Below are 18,155 nucleotides of genomic sequence, written 5' to 3'. Positions count from 1 at the left end.
CAAGAGAAAGCAAGCTTAGCACGCCCTCATAGCTCCTCAAGGCCCGAGGATTACTCCTGTAATCTTACAAAAGCAAACAGGAGGACAGAAATAACCCATCAATTGTTTAAAATTAAAATGGCCAACAATAATAAATAACTGCCACAATAGCTTGAGGTCAGGGTCTTAATTTATTGGAGGCCATTCAAGAATTTGAAACTTTTCTCTAAGTTAATTTTTCACATCTTGTTTGGATCCTTAGAGCTCTTGCTTCCAAAAGCAAGGCCATCAGATCCCTCGTTGCACATGTTATTCTTGCTGATGCGCCAGGGCGTGCAGGAAAGTGAGGTCTTCTCTTCATGGTCGGGTAATGAGGGTTGCTCCCCCCGCAACCATCTGTATTTCAAAGGATTAGAGCCTACTGAGATTTTGGATATTTCTCTTCTCTTTCATGCTTTATTCACTGTATTAATGGTTGCAAACAACAATAAACGCGTGCTGGCTATTTAAGCAGAAAAGGAGTGATTGTAAGGATAGAGGCTGGTTCAGAGCATCGGCAGGAAGCTCGGAGAACCAACGTGGACAGGAAATAGGGGAGACAAGGCTTAGCTCAGGATGCCACCTCTGGGCTCTCAACACCTCTATAGCCACTTCAGATGATCTCAGAGGGCCCCAGTGTCTTTGTGCATCCCTCAAAATTCATGGCCCTGGTTGGCAGTGTCTGCTCCCCATCCCAAGGACCCTGACTACCCTTAGATCACATGATTGCATATAGTAAGGTGTCCACACTTTAGCTATCAAGAGGAGGGGAGAAGGAGGGCCTACCCCCTTTCTTCTGATGTGTCCCTCCCACCTATCTTGAGATTCCTCCCGAACAGGAAGGTGTCAAGATGCAGCCAAAAATACCAACTGTCTGTTACATAAACCCTGATAAGCTTAATCACATCATCCATTAACTGGTTGGCCAAAGATTGGCTACCGATGTGAATTTGTTTTGTCCACAGCTCATGTCACATAATAGTCATCCATCTCATGTGCATCTTCAAATCGTCATCATCCCCATCATCCTCATCCCCTTGTCATCCCACTGATGGTGCACTCACTCATCCACTTTCCTGGGCTGCCATTTCCCTCCTTCTCTTCACCCCTCAAGCATTCCCCCCTCCTCCTCTCCCTTTCCAGTCTTTGACCCTACTTCTCTTTCAGAGCAGAATGGAAGCAATCACAAAGGAACCTCTGCTTTGTCTCTAACACCCACCTACTAACATGCTGGTGCTGTGGGCATTAGTTCCTCACCTTGTACTAGCTGAGGCCAGCCCCTCCATTTGTTCTCAGGCCGTCCAGCAATTGTTCCCTGTCATGTCATTAATCGTTCCCTCTGTGGTACATCCTTCCTATGCTTGTGCAAATATGCTATGATCATTTCCATCTTTAAAAAAAAAAAAGAGAGACTATGGACTCTGAGAAACAAACTGAGGGCTTCGGGTGGGGGGGGGATGGGATAGACTGGTGATGGGTAGTAAGGAGGGCACGTATTGCATGGTGCACTGGGTGTTATACGCAACTAATGAATCATCGAACTTTACATCAGAAACCAGGGATGTACTGTATGGTGACTAACATAATATAATAAAATAACATTAAAAAAAAAGGAAACATTTGCCTTGAGCCCACTCCCCATCCCCAGCTCTCATCCTGTTTCTCTACTCCCCTTTACAGAAAACTCTTCCAAATAGTTGAGTGTACTCACTGTTTCCATTTATTCTACTTCTCCGTCTTCTTAAGCCAAATCCAAGCTTTCATCCCTATCACTGCACATACACAGCTCTTATTGAGATCACCAGTGACCTCCAGGTGGCTAATTCCGGTGGCCAATCTTAATTCTTCATGTTATTTTGGCCTATCTGCCACATTTGACAAAATTGATTACTCCTTCCTTGGACCATGTCTTCTGTGGCCGCTTAGATACCATCTCTCTTGGTTTTCCTCCTACCACCTTTGTCATGTTGTCTCTTCTACTCCTCACCCGCAACTCCTAAGTGTGAGACCTCTTCTGTATCTACACTCATTCCCTAGTGATCATATCCAGTCCATCCTAACTGTGTATCTTTGGCCCTCCTTCAAGACTTAAGCATCCAGCTGTCCAACACCTCTTCTTAAAGATCCAATAAGCATTTGGATTTTTTTCTGCTGAACCTTCTACACCCATGGTCTTTCCCATCTCGATGAATGACAATTCTTCCCTTTCAGTTGTTGAACCTAAAATCCTCGCAGCTGTCCTTGACTCCTCTTTTTCCCTAATACCCCTCACCCAATCAATCTGTGAGCAAAATCTGTTGGGATAACCTTGGAAACACATCCAGAACACGACCTCTTCTCACTACTTCAGCTTCAACCACTGTGGTCGGAGCTGCCTCTTGGATTATTGTGAGAGCTTCCTAATCAGTCTTCCTGCTTCCCCCTGAACATATACTCCACAGACCAATCACATCACAGCTAGCATGAGCCTTCAGACATGGAAGTCAGGTCACACCACTCCTCTGTTCAGAGCCCTCCAGGAGTTTTATCTCAGAGTCAAACCAAGGTCCTTGTGACAGCCTCACAGTACCCCATATGCTCTGTGTGTCCCCACTCCCTTTGCCTCTCTGAGCCCATTTCCTCCCACACTTCCCCTTGGTCACTCCTTTTAGCCATGCTGGTGTCCTTGCCAGTCCTTGAATGTGCCAGGCACGACTTTCCCTTTGCTAGTTCCCAGGTGTCTGTGTATCTTGCTCCTTTTCTTTCTTTAGGTTTCTACTCAGAGGTCACCTCATCAGTGAAGGCTTCCCCAACCACCCTATTTAAAATTGCAACCCACTCTTCCTCCAAATATGGCATTCTCTACCCTTCTTACCCTTTGTGGGTTTTCTCCGTAGCTCTTATCACAATCTGACTTGTATGTTTGCTCCTTGGTATATACGTTTTCTGTCTCCCTGAGGCTGTAAGAAGGCAAGAACTCTGTTTTGTTCACTGTTCTCTCTTCTAGCACATAGAGTAGCCGTGATTGACATGTAGTTGATACTCAAAAACATAAGAATGAATACATGGCCAAATTCCATGTCTAGGGTATTAAATGTCTTATAACTTTCTGAGATTGATGTGAACCCTGGAAGAGCTTAACAGGTTAGCTGTTAGATAAGGAAACTGAGGCTCAGGGGAGCTGACTGATTGCCCAAGGATGCATGGCTGGTTAATGGGGTTCCTGGAACTTGTAGTTCTGACCCCAGTGGAGTTTCTGCCCCAACTTTCAGCTACCCTATGATGCCTCATATTATGTTAGTGAAAACTTCAAGGCATTCACTGCTGCTTATTTTTCATTACAGTGTTGATGGAAAAACCCCCTATCTAGCTTTGGGGGCCGTGAAGAATATATCCCTAAACATCTCCATCTCAAACCTCGGGGATGATGCCTATGATGCCAATGTGTCCTTCAACGTTTCCCGGGAGCTCTTCTTCATCAACATGTGGCAGAAGGTAAGGAAGGCACCTCCAGATGAGAGTCTTTGTTCCATCTGGTGCATTTTCTGATTTTCATCATAGCTTGCAATGTGCAGTGATTCTGCAAAGACTCTTTCATTGTGTAGGGTATCATTTGGAACTATAAGAGTTTTTTCCTCCTGGACTTAGAAGGTGTGTTGGAGCAATATCCATCTCTAACATTGTCTCCCATCCTTTCTCTCTTATGGAACCCTCTCCCTACCGTTTATGTCTGACCCTTCTCCGAACACTCATGTGTTCTAGAGAATTCCAGTTTTATGTCAGTAGTTGTGAAAAACAAGATAAGAAATGAGGACAGATGGCTGCTTATTATGCTTGTTATCACCTCTGGTGCGCTTGATGTTTTCCATTAGGGGGTCATGTATGTCAGCTTGTGCTTTGGCATGTTTGTTTATAATATATTTGAGTGAATTGAGGAAGTTAAATTATTTTCGTGAACTGAGTGAGTTTTTCAGCATGAATTCATGTATTCGAATAAATTAAAGTTTAAGTAGAATGACTCAGAAAGGAAAAAGGACTTGGTATTCTCTCCTGTCCCATAATTCAACTCAACAAACTACCTATGAGAAGAAAAAAGAACGAGTCTCCAGCAGGCAATAGGAATGAGTGGGCTTGGACAGACCTCACCCTCTTCTCCCCGGTGGTTGCTCGGACTCCTGACAGTAGTTCTGAAGGCAATTCTTATAGCTTTGCAAAGTGTTTACAACACAAAACTGCAGTGCCTTGATATCTGTGTTAAATGGAACCAAAATCACTTTCCAAGGAACAGCTCCACCCTGTCCACAGATGAGCACCGGGTGCACCTTCAAGCCAATGGGCAAACTTCTGTTCAGACGCAAATCCTGGCAAGCTCAGCAGTTTTGATAGGATTATACCAACCTTGCCCAGCTTAGGGGGCAAGTGAAACCTATAGAGTGATCTGTAATGGTCACGCTCCAAGAACTTTGCAAGAGGTTATCTCAAACTCTCTGCTGCTTAATAGCTTTTAGAAGCCCCAGGGTTGGGGAAGCCACAAAAGCCATCAAGAAGGACTATGAGAAAGGCATGTTCCCCATCTGTCCTCTACACCCTAAAAATTGTTCTGGTTTAAGCCCAGTCAAAAGAGAACCAAGTATCTACAAGGTTCTAGTATCTCTGGCTCCACCTAGAATCCCTTTTACAGAATTTCCTGTGCCACGATGCCATCTTCCTGGAGGGGGTGGTGGTAGAGGGACTCACTCAAGGACAGATCTGTAAAACTCATCTCTGTGGTAACTGAAAGGATGCGGTTGGTGACTGGTTCATTACGTTGCAGATTCCCCTCACCTAGGACCTACAGGAGAAATTTCTCTCTGGTCTCAGAATTAGGAATAGCTGTGCTTTCCCTGAGTACTTTGGCTTATTTTTACCTGTAGGCACAGTCATCCCTGTGACTAGGCTTTTTCTCTTTGTTGTCTGCTAGAAAATTCTGAGCTGGCCCCACTTCGTTGGTATATAGGATTTGGTAGTAGTATTTCAGAAACTGTATGGCTTCCCCTGTATTACTCTATTTCCCTTCATCATAGTATTCTATCATAAGGTACACTGTGGATTATCCTCAAATTCCTATTATGTAGCTATTTCATTCCAGTTTTATTCTCTTTAATACTGTGATGAAGGAGGGTGCCTAGGTGGCTCAGTTAGTTAAGCATCCAACTTTTGATTTCAGCTCAGGTCATAATCTCAGGGTCCTGGGATTGAGTCCCATGTCAGGCTCCCTGCTCAGCAATGAGTCAGCTTGTCTCCCTCTCCTTCTGCCCCTCCCCTGCTCAAGCTCTCTCTCTTGCTCTCTCTCTTAAATAAATTGGTAGGAGAAGGAAGGGAAGAATGAAGGGGGGGGTAAACAGAAGGGGGAATGAACCATGAGAGACTATGGACTCTGGGAAACAAACTGAGGGCTGCAGAGGGGAGGAGCATGGGGGATTGGAATAGGCTGGTGATGGGTATTAAGGAGGGCACGTATTGCATGGAGCACTGGGTGTTATACGCAAATAATGAATCATGGAACATCATATCAAAAACTAAGGATGTACTCTATGGTGACTAACATAACATAATAAAAATTATTATATAAAAATTCAAAAATACTGTGATGAATGTCTTTCACAGAGCTTGCTATGGACAAATGATTATATTTTTAGTCTTGTAACTATTTGGGGGATGTAACATAGCATTTGTTGACCACCTACTACATACCATGGGTTTTACATATATTTCCCATTCCCTCCTGCATGTGACCTGGGTGCATCTGCCATACTGGAGGATTGCTGCAGGAGAGAAGTGAGGGAAGTACGATGAGGCAGGGAAAAGGCTAAGGCTGTGCCATCATAAAATGTAGCCTTGGTCTGATTGATAGGGTGGAAAGAAGTAGAGGGATGCCCAACAGCATAAATCACTCAGCAGAATTGTCTCCTCTTAAAGTGGCAGGGGAGCATCATTTCCACCCCTGTATCATATTGAGCACTGTGAGGGGTAGTAAGTAGCCCCCCCCCAAGGCATTCTGGATGAGGGGCTCCAGCCAGGTGAGGACAGTGTACCTGAGAAGACCACAGATATGTCATTAGCTTCTATAGCTTATCATCTTTATCTCTTTTCCATTGAATCCCAACAACCTTTGGCACAGGGATCTCTTCTATCAGTTTGTCAGAAAGTTGACAAGGTACCAGGGACTCTTCAGGATGTGGGAAGCATTAGTGTGAGAAAGGAAGCAGAGACACAGAGACATCACATAGGTGCCACAGGGGCAGGACCAACTAGAAAAACAGTTAGGCAAGTTGACCGTCAATGTGGCAAGAGAAGACAAAGAAACAAAAATCCTCTCTCATGACCTCAACTACAACTCTAACTGGAGATGTAAATGGCATCACTCAGAGCGGAGCAAGATTCTCACAGCACCAAGATGGGTGGCAAAGAGGAGCCAGGAGAGCCCACTCACCCTGCATTGACCTAACATAACCAACATGAACCTTACAGAAAGATTCTAACATATAAACTATGAAAAGTGCAACTCAGGATACAGAAGGAAAGCATACCTTTTAGAAGGATTATTAACAGAAAACAAAAGTAAATTTTATTCTAGCATCCACTTTTCTTGATTAAATTCAAGGAAAAAATGAGCACAGCAAAAGATCAGATAGTAGAATGATAAGCTGGGATGAAAAAGGAATGAACTGAGAGGCAAACAAAAATAAAGGTTGTAGAATTGATAAGGAAATATAATGAAACCAAGAAAGCAATGGCAGAATTAAAATGTGTTATGATCAAGAAAGAGCAGAATTAGTATGGAAAATTGATTCATTGTCATACAGGGCATATTTGAGATGGTCTCTAAGAATTCAGAGAAAAAGAACAAAACAATGAAGAAGAATGACAGTGAGAACTGTAGATGTGGAAGGTGGAGACCAGAGAATCAGCAAAGAGAAGTGGCTCCATAAGAGTTAGAAGACATGAGTAGACAGCAAGGAAGGATCTCCATTCTCTTGAATGAGCTCTGCAAACAACGGGCAGAAATATTGAGAGCACTTTAGTGTCAACACACAGCTTCATGAGATTTTGAATTTGAAAACTATGAAAGTGGGGGCGCCTGGGTGGCACAGCGGTTAAGCGTCTGCCTTCAGCTCAGGGCGTGATCCCAGAGTTATGGGATCGAGCCCCACATCAGGCTCTTCTGCTGTGAGCCTGCTTCTTCCTCTCCCACTCCCCCTGCTTGTGTTCCCTCTCTCGCTGGCTGTCTCTATCTCTGTCGAATAAATAAATAAAAATCTTTAAAAAAAAAAAAAAGAAAACTATGAAAGTGATGCTAGCAGAAAGCAAAGAAACCAGTGTTCCATAGGCTTCAGTATTAAACAGTATTAAAAAATCAGAATATATTCTCTTGTGAATTAAGAATTCTATACCCAGCCAACTTGCCCTCCGTTGTGAAGACAAAACAAAGACGTCTTTGAATGTTTGAGAATTCATAAAGTCTGTTAACTCTGCCAGTTTGGATTTCCCCAAAAGCAGACCCCAACACAATGATGTAGGTACAGGTAGTTTATTTGGGGAGTGATCTCAGGAGGCACTTTGTGGGAATGGTGAGTTTAGACAGGGAAGGGATAAGAGACAGGAAAGTGTGCACTGATAAGGCATGGGGAACTCGGGTTCTGTCCTGCTGCAGATCCTCAGAGAGGTAGACTCTGTGGAACACCCCTCTGAATCACTCCCAGGTGTAAGGAAGCTGCTAGAGGTTTTCTTCAGCAATCCTTACCACTCATCCACGGAGAATCACTCCAAGGGCAGTAACTCTGTGGCACTTCCAGACTTCTATGGCTATGGGCCATACTCCCTGGAGCGAACAAACAACTCCAGCAGTGAGAAGTTGGAAGCCTTTGGCCTGGAGGGCACTGGCTTCAGGTGACCAACCCTCTGGTTGGTTCTAGGGAATGTGAGCAAGGCAGCATCTGCTTCAGTAACCGTTAAAGCTTTAATAAGCATGAAACTGTTCCTGAGAAATAGGACACTTACAGATAAAGCACTCAAGAATACAGTTGTGGAGTAAAATGTTAAAGCCAAATAAATGTAGATGTAAGCAAAAACAAATTTTGTAAGCATTTAAAATAGTAAGCACGTGTAAAAAAATTATTGCCACAGTAAATACATTAATTTAAAAACTTAATTTAAAAAATAAGCCTATAATATCAGTTATACCATAAAAATTTGAGAAGAAACTTAATCTCGTCACTCTTCCTGCCTCACATTCTTCAGAGTGGAGTTCGGACCCCTCAGCTGTTCCCTGAGAGGCCATTCTGAGCCCATGCTTCCTGCCCTCCCTCTTCCTCAGCCTCATTGCTCACCATCCCCCATGTGCACACTAGAATCCAGCTATAATCCACCCACCCCCATTTTCTTTCATCAACTGCTGTGCCCTCAGATCTCAGCTCAGGTGCCTCACCTGGCTGCCCAGGTGATGTGGGTGGGAGTGTGGGGGGCTATCCCTCTGTCCAGAGCTGTAAGGCGGCTCGGGGCCTAGGCCTCCAAGGTCTGCAGTCTTCTGTGTCATCACATAATTCGTGACGTATTCGTTTCTGAGACTGAACAAGACATCTCCCCAAAGATGGACTTTTCTGTCCTCTCTAACGCAGAGTTGCTTTTGTAGATATACGCTGGTTCTTCCCTGTAAGGGAAGACGGCTTATAAAAAATGCGGGATGCACATGAACAACCATCTGCTGCCTTTCCTCTCGCCTCTGTAAGCTAACTTGAAAACACTCTATAAAATAGGACTTAATGCGTCGGTGGCCACGAGCTGGTTGGCTGGTGGGCTGGCTGGGGCACAGCATACAGTGGTCATAGAGAGGCCACCTGTGGAGCAGTGTGTGGGATCCCTTAGAGACGGGGCACAGTGGAAAGGGGGAAGAAGGAAGAATGGAGAAAATGCATTTGGAGCACATCTGGATCACACAACCCTGCGGTCACGTTCACATTAGATTCTGCGTGAGGGACACCCCCAGAGCAGCACTTCACAGACTTTGTGAATGGTGCCCGGTGGAGTTGTATAGCCACGTGGCCCTGAGGTCAAGATCACGTTGAGTTTTAATTTCTTCACTGTGATGCCATTCGGCACACAGGCTTTGGCTCTTCTTGCCTCTGTGGAACAAGAATGCATTTGTTCAGACAGTACCTGCTAAGTGCCAGGGTGCTAAGGGCCACGGACCGTACCAACCACTAGGGGACCCAAAGATGAGTAAGATCTGGTCTCTGCTCCCAAAGAAGTCATGGCCTAATGGGGTGTAAGGCAGTCAGCAAGCAGAGCACAAGTCTCCACTACAGTCCAGAGTGCTGAAACATTGCCCTGCAGCAAGTGATGACTGACAGCTAGTCTCGGGGTGCCCAAAGTCCCCAGGAAAGTGCTTAGGAAAACGTGATGGGCCTCCGAAGAATTGAAATCTGCTACTGCTGCCATTGCAGAGGTGGGGTGGGTGCGTGAGCTGGCTGGAGCCTGGTGAGAAGACAGAGGAAGAGGGATAGGAGCCATCCACCAAGATGGAAAGAGGCTGCCCATGGGGGTCAAAGGGCCAGCAGCATTCCTAGGGGGAGGGTGACCTTGGGACATTTGAGGAATGCGGATGCCTGCTGTCTGATGCTGAAGTTGCTTGTCAGTTAGGACTCCTGCTCTCAGGAATGCCTCATGTGACCAAGACAGATAAGCTCAAAGAAGGGGCTGGGTTCATGGCAGTCACTGTTACAGCCGGCGTGGAAACAGACACGGACGTGGATAGTCGTAAGCTTTAAGTTAGTGCAAGAGAGCTCTCAGGTGACCTTTGGGTACAAAGGGACACAGGAGCTTGCCATGCAGTTACAGAGGAGGCCATGCTGGGTGAGAAAGAAGAATGAGGGCAAGCCCCTGACCTAATCTTTTCTCTACAGCGTGAGTGTGTTCTTGGATTGGATTTCCTAGATGCTGACCTTGAAGCAAGGACCTGAGGGCAATTCATTTGGGAGGTGCAAGAACACTGGGAGGGAGATGGACCAGTGATAGACTGGTGGAGGCAGTTAATGAAGAGGGTGCTATTAAACCAGCTGCCACAGTGGGTACTGGGGCTTAATCCCAGGACAACCCTCGGAAACAGTGCAAAACACAAACCTTAGGGCAGAGGGAGCTGAGGGATTTATACCCCCTCCTAAGGAGTCAGTAGTTGAAGCTTTCTAGGAGTACGCCCTCCCTAGGACTTCTGTCCTGTAATGTGCATGGTCAGAGCAACCGGCCTGGTTCTAGAAAGATGCACTCAGGTACAGAGATGAAACCGCTGGCAACTGGAAATGGGGTGGAGCACCCTGAACGGTGCAGCACATCTGCGTGGGGCTCACCAGCATCTGCTGGAGATGCCCCCAGGGCTGGAAGCGTTTGCAACCTAAGCACCTCACTTTCTAGGCTTCCAGAAGTTGTAAGTTAGCCTCAGGGAACTTTGCCAAGGTTCTAGCTTGAGAACTGGTGGTGCACACTTACAGTCTTACAGGAGTCTTACAAGGTGAGTATTGTCAATGGGATGGGGGTCAGGTGTGGGACAGTGGGAAGCAGTGAAGACTGTGGAGAAATGGAGCCTCATCCGGAGAGAGCAGCCAGCTCCCTGCAGCAGTCAATGGTTACCAGGTGGGAGCAGGGGCTGGTGCTGTCAGACTTCCTATTTTTCAATAAAAGCCAGAAATCCACATTTTTATGTGAAATTGCATGACTTTGGCAGCTAATTAAAATATTCTCTGAACATTGTATGGGCCAAACACATGTCCAACTGACCGCATCCAGCCTGTAGGCCCGCAATTGTGACCTCCGGCTTAGCTGTCTTCCATATGCTGTAGGCCCATTCTCCTGCCTGCCTGTTTGTCACACGGTTCTGTATTTGTGGTGGAACCGAGCGTGTCTGCGGGCTTGACTGCATTTCGCACCCATCCCTGGGTGGCAGAGAAGCTAGCCAAAGAGATTGGAGTTTGGGAGTTCTAGTGCGAGTGTGTTTGGGGGAAGGAGAGAGTCAATTTACACGTAGTATCCATAGCATTTTTAAAGCTGATGACGTTTTGAAAACTTCTCCCAGGTTGGAAGATTGGTATGTTGCAGTGATTGCAAGAAGCAGCTAAGCTGGAGTTTGTGTTTCAGAGGTTCTCAGAAGTAACATAGCAAGCAGCCAAGGTGGGGTAGAGGGAAAGCGAGGTTCTCGCAGCGATCAGACGCAGACGCAGAAACTCAGCTCTGTCTTTTGCAGACCGTGTGACCTTGAGCCAGGGGCCTTCTCTCTGTGTCTCAGTTTCTTTCTAAACTGAGGTGTGCTGAGGATGAAGTGGGGCCTATGCCAACCACTTGCACGCAATATGTAGCTGCCATGGTAGCCCCCTACACACAAGCACAAACTTCATAATTCGTTCATTAATTCAGAATGTCTATATTGTCACCTACTTCAGACCGAGATTACATGCTGGAGGGGGCGGGAGAAAAGCAAGAATACAAGACAAAGCACGTAAGTCAGAGGGTGTTGGCTCTTCCTTTTTAAACTAAAAATCAAGACTTGTGATTTTAACAAAGGGACTCCATGAGTGTGCGCACATGGGTATGTGCCTTCATAATGTCAAAAAGTAGAGCTCGTGTTAAACTGAACATATTTTGGGCACCTGGGCGGCTCAGTTGGTTTAAGCATCTGCCTTCTGCTCAGGTCAAGATCCCAGGACGCTGGGATCAAACCCTGCATTGGGCTCTCTGCTCAGCAGGGAGCCTGCTTCTCCCTCACCCTCTGCCCCTCCCCTCACTCGTGCTCTCCCTCCCTTTCTTTCTCCCAAATAGATAAATAAAATCTTAAAAAAATAAACGGAACATATTTTTATATTTGACTAATAGCCTTTATTTAAAAAAATAAAATTACATGAAAAATAATGAAAAATTTGGTAAATAAAATGAGTATTGGGTGTTTTACATAAGTGATGAATCACTAAATTTTACTCCAGAAACTGATATTACACTGTATGTTAACTAGAATTAAAAAAAAAAAAAACTTGGTAAATATATATCAGTTAAGTAAATGAGCTGGCTTTGGGGGCTCCTGTTTGTTTGTTGTAATAATGCCAGTTGGGTTTTTTTTTTTTTTTTTTCCATTTACTTATTATTTGCTGAAATATTAGAATTTTTGTTTTGGGGATGTTGACTTTTTAAAATGCAAGATATATAATGGTGATATGTGATATGTGTGATGAACAAGATCAGAGTTTAGAGAATGAGGAAAATAATGTACTCCCCAAACAATGCAGGGCTAGGCCCTGAGTCTTGCAGATTGGGCAGGGAGAGGACCGGCCCAAAGGTCTGCAGGCCCCATGAAGCCCAGGGAGGAATCCAGGATTTCTATCAGGTAGACAGTGATGAGCCATCTGTGTTCTTCACTGAGGATATGGACTGAGGAAATAGAAGAAAGGACAGAAGCTGGCGACATGCTGAAGGAAGAAGCCAGAAAGACCAGATAGGCCGGGGAAGCCAGAAGGGGAGATTCAGTCTTGGGATTGCCAAAAGGAAAGAGACCAGTGAGGAAGCAGGGGGAGGACCATGAATCCAGCAGGGAAAACAGAGACCTACCACTTAGAATGCATGTTTAGAGCTTTCTGCACTTTCAGGTTCCTAAGAAACGTAGTTAACGCTCAGCCCCGGTTGGTTGTAAGTCACTGAATCTGGCTGACACATTGTTGTGTCACCGTCTAACCTCCCTGAGAGACGAAGACGGAGGGGTGGGCCATGTGTCCTTCTGTCTCCTCCCGTGACAGGGCCCCTTGTGGGAAGCCTGATGATGTCCATTAGAAGTTGGGTGAAGGAAAGTTTAGTTTTGCACTTTCTGCGGAGTGCTTTGAATTCAATAGGAAACTTGGCCTCCAAGTTGGCTTTGGGGGCAGAAAAGAACCAGGTCAGCTTTTGCGGCATTCTGTGGCTTATTCTTTATGACAAAAGGCATAGAGGGTTTATAAGTTTGTTTTTCTTGTAAAAGGATCCTTCCAGTGTATATCTACCTTTACCATAGAAAGGCAATCCCTTTCTCTCAAGGGCTTCTCTCTTCTCACTTTCAAGGCTAGCCACTCAAGATGGCGCCAGGCGATAAAAATGATCCAGTTTCTAACCCGGATAGAGTGGGAAAGATTAGACAGTTACATGTTTATATACCTTTATATTTGTGGGAGTGCCCCGACCTGTTCTCAGACAGACGTTTCCACACAGAAACTGCATCTGTACACAGGAACAAAACAAGATGTGTTCCGAGGTGCTGGGAAGGCCTGCGTCGTATCTGGAAGGTTTGCAAGCAGAAATGCGTGCGCCTCATTGGTTGGCGTTGGTGTGTAAGCGGATTTCAAACCTCCTGCCTTCCCTCTGCCACTGCTCTCATTCAAGGCAGGAACTGACTTTCATCGTGTTCTTTCTCCGGTGTCTCTCGTCAAGTTAATAGTAGCCCCGAGTAAAATGCAACCCTTAGATGTTTGTAGTCATCTTGGCTGGGCCATTAAGATGATGAATGAACTTGCTTCTTGCCTTGTAAGGGAGCCCTAAGGGTGGATATCGATACTCAGAAAATAATAAGTCTTTTCCGCCCCTTTTCTGTTTTTAATCCAGTGCCCCAAGCCTCCTGGTGACTTTACCTTGAACTTCCTGCGTAATGCCGGGCAGAAAAACCTCACCTGGCTCCAAGCCCATCTGAGGCTCTGACACAGCAGCAGGCTCTTTCTCTCTTTCTTCCCTTGTCTTCCCCGTCCTGCACGTCAAAGATCAATCCCAAATTCCCTAGAGCCTTTCCCGTTTCTGAGCTATTTCTGCCCGTTCTGATGGGCTGACCTTCCTCCTGGAGCAGACAACAGTGGGCGGTAGGCAGCAGGTACCCCAAGGCCAGGTTCGTAGTTCCTCACCTGGATTACTTGTGGCTGTGGTGTTGCCACTGTCTGGCCTTGCAGTCAGAGAGATTCTAGCCCCTAGTGAAGCCGTGCCTGAGAGCCAGGCTGGGCCCTTCCTGCAGCGGTGGGCAGTGAGGAGGTGGTAGAGAAACCCAGATGTCCATTTCCAGTCACAGTGTGGCCTCAGTATTCCATGGCAGGGCTCAGTTTTCACATATATGAAAAGCTTCATTTGTGTATTCACGGTGTTTGGAAGGAAGGCTACGTTTTGCTTTAGAAATGTCAACAGAGCTGTAGCTACAAGGATCAATTAAGAAGGACGTTTCCCAGAGCTGCAGGACTTGGGTAAATCTATTTGGTAGTGGAGGGGGAGTAGTTTAGAAAACATGTGTTAAACCTCTGTATTTTTTTTCTCTAATGAACTGCAAAACAGCAATTTAATAATTTCCTCTTTTGAGGGGAAAGGGGAGTCTTGGATTTTAAATCTTTTTCATAAAGCAGCACAACACCTCTTAAAAGGAAAGCCATGAAAATGGACTGCTAAGCCAAGGCAAACAAAAGAAAGCAAAAGGGATCAAGGAGAACATGAGTGTCTCAGGCTAGGTTTCCCTGCAGCAGGTGCAGAGCGAGCAGGGAAGCAGGACAGGGCAGGGTGTGATCTCAGGCACAGCGTCGCAGAGGGTGGCCTCGGCCCGGTGCTGCTGGGGAGCTCTGAAGGGTGAGCCACACCTCAGCAAGGTCCATCTCAAGGTCAGGAAGCTGGGCTTCTGTTCCCGCCCTAGCACCAGTCATTGGTTAAGGGCCACCTACTGAGGAATAAAAGCCCTAGTGCTTTCTGCCCTCTGAGGGTGACGTGTGGACACAGTGGCCTACTAGGCTGAGGCCAGCCCTCCAGAGAAGACCCACGGGTGCTGGTTCTTGGAGGAAAACACACGCTGGAGCCAGAAGGTGGGCACCTAGATGGGGTCCCAGGGGATCTGGCGGAACCCTGAAAGTGTTGGCGATAGTAGGGTTGCCGTCTCCGGGCGTTCGTTGTGTTCTGAAGGCTATGTCCTAAGCGTGTTGACAACGATGCAGCCCTGAGGCGTGTGTGTGATTTTCTCAGGTGCTAGTGTCAGCGGCACTCGGTATTTCCACCAGCTTCGGAATTAGGGAGCCAGCAAATGTAGATGCCCTTGGAATTTAACAGAGAATGTGAATGCATAGCCACGTCCTGTGATGATCCAGCTTTCCAGAACTGGCATTCCATCCCTCTGAGGCCAGACGTACCAGTAGCCTCGCTGCTTCCTGACAGCCACTGGCCGTGATCTTATCCGGGCACCTGAGTGTAACTGGCCCGCCCATCCTCTTCCCTAAGCAAGTGGATTAAACAACTGATTTTAAAAATAGTTAGGAACGTGTTTGGCTGCAGGTAACAGGAAGGCCAACTTGTAGCAGCTGATCCTAATGGGATTTTGACTTTTCTTTTATAATCATAAATCTAGAAGTGGATAGGCCAGGACTGGTAGGCAACTGTGTAATGCCATCAGGAAACCTGGTTCTTTGGTCTTTGCACTCAGCCTTTTTTCACACCTGTTGTTTCTTGGTTTCCACTTCTAACTCTGCAACTGCATCCCAGGCAGTAAGAAAAGGAAAGCTAACAGCGCTGCCCCCTTTTATTTCTTTTTTATTTTTTGTTTCAAATCCAGTATAGTCACCATGCAGTGTTGTATTCGTTTCAGGTGTACGATATAGTGACTCACCAATTCTGTACTCGGTGCTCCTCACCTGCTTCACCCATCCCACCGTCCACCCCCGCTCCGGTCACCATCAGTTTGTTCTCTGTAGTTAAGAGTCTGTTGTTTGGTCTGTCTCCCCCCCTTTTTTTTTTAATTTGTTCGTTTGTTTTGTTTCTTAAATTCCACATATGAGTGAAATTGTATGGTATTTATCTTGCTCTGACTCACTTATTTTGCTTAGCATTTTATTCTCTAGATCCAGCCATGTGGTTGCAAATGGAAAAATATCATTCTTTTTTATGGCTGAGTAATATTCTATTTTATATGTATACCACCTCTTTATCCATTCATCTATTAATGAACGCTTGGGCTGCTTCCGTAATCTGGTCATTGTAAATAATGTTCTTTTAAAAATAGGGGTGCATATATCTTTTTGAATTAATGTTTTTCTGTTCTTTGGGTAAATACCCATAGTAGAATTACTGGATCATAGGGTAGGTCTATTTTTAATTTTTTGAGGAACCTCCATACTGTTTACCCACAGTGGCTGCACCAGTTTGCATTCCCACCAACAGTGCCTGAGTGTACCTTTTTCTCCACATCCTCGCCAACACTTGTTGTTTCTTGTGGTTTTGATTTTAGACATCCTGACGGGGGCAAGGTGATACATCATTATAGTTTTGATTTGCATTTCCCTGATGATCAGTGATGTTGGACATCTTTTCATGTGTCTGTTGGCCATCTGGATGTCTTCTTTGGAGAAATGTCTGCTCCTGTCCATTTTTTAAATGGATTATTTGGGGTTTTTTGGTGTTGAGTTGTATACGTTTTTTATCTATTTTAGATAGTAACCCTCTATCAGATTTATCATTTGCAAAGATCTTCTCCCATTCTGTAGGTTGCCTTTTAGTTTTGTTGATTGTTTCTTTGTTGTGTAAAGCCTTTTATTTTGAAATACTCCAACAGTTTATTTTTGCCTTTGTTTCCCTTGCCTCAGGAGACAGATCTAGAAAAATGTTGCTTTGGCCAATGTCAAAGAAATTACTGCCTATGCTCTCTTCTAGGATTTTGATGGTTTCAGGTCTCACGTTTAGGTCCTTAATCCATTTTTATTTATTTTTATATATGGTGGAAGAAAGTGATTCAGTTTCATTCTTTTGCAGGTAGCTGTCCAGTTAGGCCTGCCCCCTTTTAAATAGCTTTCCTGAAGCCCGCCCCACTCAGCATTTTCCGAGTACCTCTCATTGGCCAGAACCATGTCATGTGGCCACCCCTGGCCACAGTGGAGGCTAAGAGATGAGTTTTCTGAGCTGGGCACATGGCTGCCTCAAATACAGTCAGATTCTGCGTATGGGGAGGAAGGGAGGAGTGGCGATTGAGAGGTGTCAGTGCAGTCAACCACAGCAGAAACCTGAGAGAGGTTGTTTGTAAGCATGTGTCTCTGAGAAACAGAAAGGGCGAAGGAGAGAGAATGAATCACAAACAGGCACGTGAGCAGCATGATTGCCGTCTCATTTTCCTTTTGCTAAAGTTCTTCCAGGCTCTGCATTACTGCATTTAGAATATTTTAAAGTCATCATCCAGAATACCCGTTGGGAAGATCTGGCTCGGTCATGGTCAGGTGTCGCAGAGCACCTGAACCAGCCCGTGACGTGACTCGGTTGGGTCTTATCAAGCAGCGCCCAGTGAAATCTACTCCAGTAGATGTCAGACCCTGATAACGTATAAGGTGACCTTTATCTATCTGCCTTATCTGTCTTCGTTGACACGTGCATTTCTTATTTTCATGAGATAAAGCCATTCTGATGATAATGTCAACAGATTTGGATTTGGGGCCTCCCACAAAAGTGCCACCGCAGCTCTCTGTCCAGGCCGACCTGTACTAGAAAGGCCAGCATCCAGTACCCCTGTCCTCCTGACAGTTCAGTGTATATATTCCCAGTGCCTTCTTCACTGTTCTGTTTCTATTTTTGTGCTGTGTCTGGTTTGGCATCTTCCTTCTTAAAATGTGGAGCCCAGGCCGGACCTGCTATCCAATGAGCCCAGCATAGAATTAGTACTGTCCCAGTTCTAAACATGGTATTTCTATTAATGTGGCAGCCACAGCACAATTATATTCATTTGTGTTGCATTTACTCTTTTTCTTCTACTTTTTTAATGCTATTTGGAAGTTTATTTGTGTCATTTATAGCCTTGCTACTCAAATATGGTCACAGATCAGCAGCATGCCATCACCTAGGATCAATTAGCTTGTTAGAAATGCAGACTCTCCGGGCGCCTAGATGGATCAGCCGGTTCAGCGGCTGCCTTCAGCTCAGGTCATGATCTCAGGGTCCTGGGATTGAGCCCTGCACTGGGTACCCTGCTCAGCGGGGAGCCTGCCCTCTGCCCCTCCCCCCCCCCTTGTGCTCACTCCCTTTCTCTCTCTCTTTCTTTCTTTCTCTCTCTCTCTCAAATAAATCAGAAAGAAAGGAAGGGAGGGAGGGGAAGAAAAGAAAAGAAAACCAGTAAGGAGGGCACG

At 45.6% G+C, this 18,155-nt stretch overlaps 1 protein-coding gene across 1 annotated transcript in view; it reads left to right on the top strand.

The window, feature by feature from the left end:
- ITGA9 (integrin subunit alpha 9) overlaps window positions 1–18,155 on the top strand; it is a 326,573-nt gene that overhangs the window by 198,943 nt on the left and 109,475 nt on the right. The window contains exon 18 of the mRNA XM_026496718.4: window positions 3,342–3,492. Within this exon, the coding sequence (XP_026352503.2) occupies window positions 3,342–3,492 (151 nt within the window). The remainder of the gene's footprint in view (window positions 1–3,341; window positions 3,493–18,155) is intronic.

This window comes from Ursus arctos, unplaced genomic scaffold (genome assembly GCF_023065955.2).
Source record: "Ursus arctos isolate Adak ecotype North America unplaced genomic scaffold, UrsArc2.0 scaffold_20, whole genome shotgun sequence".
NCBI lineage: Eukaryota > Metazoa > Chordata > Mammalia > Carnivora > Ursidae > Ursus > Ursus arctos.
Note: the sequence above shows the minus strand (reverse complement) of the source record. Positions and strands in the feature narration are given on the sequence as shown.